Here is a 4,253-nt window from a genome sequence, read left to right as displayed (position 1 = left end):
CCATCTCGAAGTCCTGGGGAGGGGAGAGGGACCATCAGGGTCTCACCAGGGGTCTGGGCTGTGCAGCAGCGGGCGGGTCTGGCGCAGGGGGAGGGTCCCCAAGGATGAGGTTGCAGGGATGTGTCATGCACAGGGGTGGAACGACCCTTCCCAGGGGCATGCCGGGCTCCAGTGACCCCGTCACGGGGACAGCTGGGGGGCCTGGGCTCCCCCCCACCGCGGTACCGGCATGAACCATACGATTGTCTCACCCCTCGCCGTTTGATGGCGTCTCTCAGCAGCCCAACCACGTTGTTCCCTTCTGCGCCAGAGGCCTTGAAGCCCTTGGTCCAATTCAGGAGGATGCCCTGGAGCAAGGGGAAGACCAGAATGGGGCTGTGGGTGTAGCTGTGTCATGGGGACCCTCAGGTACTCATCCTGCCTGACCACCCCCTCACCTTGTCGATGTCCTCATGCCGCACGGGGAAGGAGAAGGTGAAGCCCAGGGGCAGCTTTTTGTGCTTCATCTGGTGCTTGTCCAGGAAATCAGAGATGCACTCGGAGATGTAGTCGAAGAGCTGGAAGAGAGGAGGTTCAGCCTTTGCTGGGGGTCATGCCCATCCTCCCACTGCCCACAGCTGGCCACTGTCCCCACCATGGGTCCCCCGAGCGTGGCCACCTCCCCACCACCCCTGGCTTCTGCCAGCTGGAAGGATGAGGGATGAGCCCACCAGCATCCCCACCAAAGCGTGGCACCGCCTGCCCCTGCCTGGTGACAAGGACCGTGCAGGAGGGGACAGGATGTGAGCCCAGCTCACCATCTCAGCTGTCCCTGTCATGGCATCCTCCGGGATGGAGTACATCTGGTGCTTTGTCTTCACTTTCCACTGCCCTTCCTCCCCCTCGCCCACTTTCACCAGCATCACGCGGAAATTGGTGCCACCAAGGTCCAGCGACAGGAAATCTCCAACCTCTGCAAAGCCAGGGAGGAGGGACACAAGGTGATGGGCTCAGGGGGGGTCTTGGCCTCCCGCACCAAGCTCAGCAAGGTCCAGGACACGGCAAAGGGGCAGGAGTGATCCTGCCCAGCCTGGCAGCGCCATACCTGAGCCCTCAGGTGTGGAGCGGACGTAAGTGGGCAGCATTTTGACAGAGGCTTCCTCGTGCGTCTCCAGCTTTAGCCCTCGGTCCATCTCTTTTTGCATCCTGTACATCACCTTCTTCAGGTCCTCTTCCTTCAGCCGAAACTCTGACAGGATTCGCTCCACCTGTGGTGGGATGGGAAGCATCAGTTCAGGACAGGGGATATGGGACGTGGGTGGCCTGAACCACAATAAATAATCTAAATTTTCCTTCCCCTGGACCTGGTTTTCCCCATCACCTCGAAATCCCTTATCCCATCTCTCTGCTATCCAGAGCTGGTGACACGCAGGTGAATCCGCAGGACCAGCACAAGCAGCTGTTGGCCCCAAACTCTCTCCCGGTGCTGCCTGTGAGAATCCATGCTCCCCACAGGAGTCCCCACGCCGTTGCTTTCAGCTCGTTGCTTTTCCACAAGCTCGGCCCGTTGCATTGAAGCCGGCACCATTCCAGCAGGGCTTGGACCTGGGACATCCCATCCTGCCAAATCCCAGGGTCATTCCCAGCAAGGAGTGCTTCAGCGATGCCATTTAGGGGCTTGGCAGTTCCCACCGAGGAGGTGGGACCCCTCTGTCTGTGACGAGGATGCTGGCATCCTCCTTGGTCCCCTGCGAGCTGGCAGCATCCTTCTGACAGAATCACAGAATTGTCCAGGTTGGAAAAGCCCCTCGGGATCACCGAGTCCAACCCTCAGCCCGACTCCACAAAGCTCTCCCCTACCCCACATCCCCCCACAGCTCATCCCAACGGCCCTGAAACCCCCCGGGGATGGGGACTCCCCCCTCCCCGGGCAGCCTGTTCCACTCTCGGACCACTCTTGCTGGGAAACATTTTCTCCTCCTGCCCAGCCTGACCCTCCCCTGGGGCAGTTTCCAGCCGTTCCCTCTTGTCCTGTCCCTGATCCCCTGGGAGCAGAGCCCAGCCCCAGCCTCTCTGCAATGTCCTGTCAGGAGCTGCAGAGAGGGATGAGGGCTCCCCTCAGCCTCCTCCTCCTCACACTGAACACCCCCAGCTCCTTCCCTGGCTTCTCACAGGATTTGCTCTCCCTGCATCCCCCATTTTCCACCCATCCAACTTGGTGCGCACAGAAGGCCGAGGACAGGCAGGCCGGTGGGTGGGCAGCCAGAACCACGGGCAGGATATAAAAAGTATTATCGGGAAATGCTCCCTTGCCTTGCTACCAGGGAGAATCGCAGGGCCCACTCGAGGAAAGCGCCTGGCAGGCAGGACCTGTATTTACCCTTTACGTAGCAACCCCGGGCTCCGCCGCCGGCACAGCCTCCATTAGCCACGGCACGTAATTGGGGGCAGGCAGCCCCGGGCTGTCAGATGGAGCTGGGGGGAGAGCGAGCGCTCACTGCTCGGCCAGATGTAGCCGGCAGCATTAGAGGGCTCATTAGTCACTGGGATCCGGGCAAGCTTAAAATGCTCCTGCTTGCACTTTCACCGACAGACGGATGTTTTCCTCGAGGCTGCTGCAGTTTCCCGATGCATTTCAGGGTCGGGGGCTCTGTAAAAGCCTTTGGGATGTGATTTGGAGCATCCCAGCATTGGGAGAGAACCTGCTGCCTCGGCCTGACCCCCACAGTGCATCCTGCTAAACCCCCCGGCCCTGAACGCCAGCCCTCAGCCTCCAGTTTCCCCCCGAGCAGGGGCTCACCCCAAATATCTCCTTGTCCCAAAAGCTCCTGCCCCTCAGAGCCCTTGTGTCTGGGCGGCATCAGCCACCACCCACAGCCTGAGGGGGATCCTGGCACCCCGGCATCTCTCCAGCCTCCCTCCCCAGCCCAACTGGGTGCCAAAGCCCGGGGACTCTATTAACACCAAGTCCCCGAGGTGTCATTAAGCCCCGGCTGCAGCACAGGGGACACCGCAATGCCGGGTGACATCACTGTGCCACTGGCCACCCCAGCAAGGGGCTGGGGCAGCCCAAGGTAGCACTGTGGCGAGGTCTGCCATGACCCTGACGGGGTTCAGCCTGGGCAGGCTCGGAAAAGTCCTGCCTGGAAAAGCACAGGGCTGAATTTGGCCATCTTGCTGGAGCCGGCGGCTGAAGGCATTCGGCGCTCCATGATGTGGAAGCCATCCTGCAGCTCTGCTCAGCACACAAATGCCAAATTTCCCATGGCTGGAGGGTCCCCAGCCCTGGGGCTGCCACCCCAGGATGACAGCAGGGGGACTAAGTTTTATTTCTCCAACAGTTTTGTCATCTCAGGTGCCACATGCCCCAACTCATCCCTTCTCTCGCCTCCAAAATGACAGGTTTGGCTCTTCCTCGGTGGGATTCAACTCTTCCCATACAACTGAAACTGGCTCTCGGCTTCCCAAGGAAACTGTTTGCTCTGACACATCTTGCAAATGGGACAAATTTGGAAACCACGCAGCTGGATCCTGCGGTGGCTGGTGATGTCAGACTCCACCAGCCATGCACTCCTGCCCGCAGCACGTGCCATGTCCCTTCAGTGTCCCCCTGGATGTCTCAGCCTGGAGCAGGGAAGCATCTTGCTGCCCTTGCCCGTGGCCCTGTGAGCTCAATCCATCCAGGAGAAGAGACAGGAGCAGCAGCTCCCAGCCAGTGTTTGGCCGGGGGTGAGCCGGGTGCCATCCTCCTGGGTTCCTTGGTGGTCAACCAGCCCAAGGAGGTGATGGGCTTCATCTTATCCCAGGGACAGCAGTCGCTTGGCTGGCAGCAAGATGCCAAGAGCGATGCCCAGACGGTGGGAGCACCCCAGCCCGGCAGCATGGTCCCACAGACGCTCCCGGCTCTGTCCCAAGTCCTCACTGGTGTGGGCACGGGGCCATGGCCTGTGCCGGGCCAAGACCCAGTGCACCAAAATGCAGAGGCCTGGCTGATGCACTGGGTCCCCTCCCCGGAGGGTGCTTTGGGGTGATCTCAGGGATGGGGACCCCCCTGGGGACATCAGGGCTGACTCAAGGCTGCCTGGCTTTGCCCCTCAGAGCCAGGGTCCTTCCGACCAGCTGTCCTTCCCTCCCGGCTACCTCCGTCCCTAGCAGGGACCTGGCCTGGCAGGAGATGCCCGCAGCACCCAGCTGGGGGGGCCAGCAGCCCAGGGAGGATCCACACCACTCCCTGCACCTGCCATGTCCCCCCACCCCGTATCCCCGCCAGACCC

At 61.3% G+C, this 4,253-nt stretch overlaps 1 protein-coding gene across 1 annotated transcript; it reads right to left on the bottom strand.

The window, feature by feature from the left end:
• Positions 1 to 4: 4 nt before the first annotated feature.
• Positions 5 to 1,346, bottom strand: LOC113490695 (glucokinase; the record flags this gene model as incomplete). Its single annotated transcript, XM_026867265.1, has 5 exons — positions 1,085 to 1,346; positions 798 to 952; positions 438 to 557; positions 252 to 347; positions 5 to 13 (listed from the first exon to the last, which is right to left on the bottom strand). Coding segments are annotated over exons 1-5 (564 nt in total), but the record flags the coding sequence as incomplete, so codon positions are not given.
• Between the last annotated feature and the right edge of the window lie 2,907 nt (positions 1,347 to 4,253).

This window comes from Athene cunicularia, unplaced genomic scaffold (assembly GCF_003259725.1).
Source record: "Athene cunicularia isolate RWA unplaced genomic scaffold, athCun1 SCF_211, whole genome shotgun sequence".
NCBI classification, from domain to species: Eukaryota; Metazoa; Chordata; class Aves; order Strigiformes; family Strigidae; genus Athene; species Athene cunicularia.
Note: the sequence above shows the minus strand (reverse complement) of the source record. Positions and strands in the feature narration are given on the sequence as shown.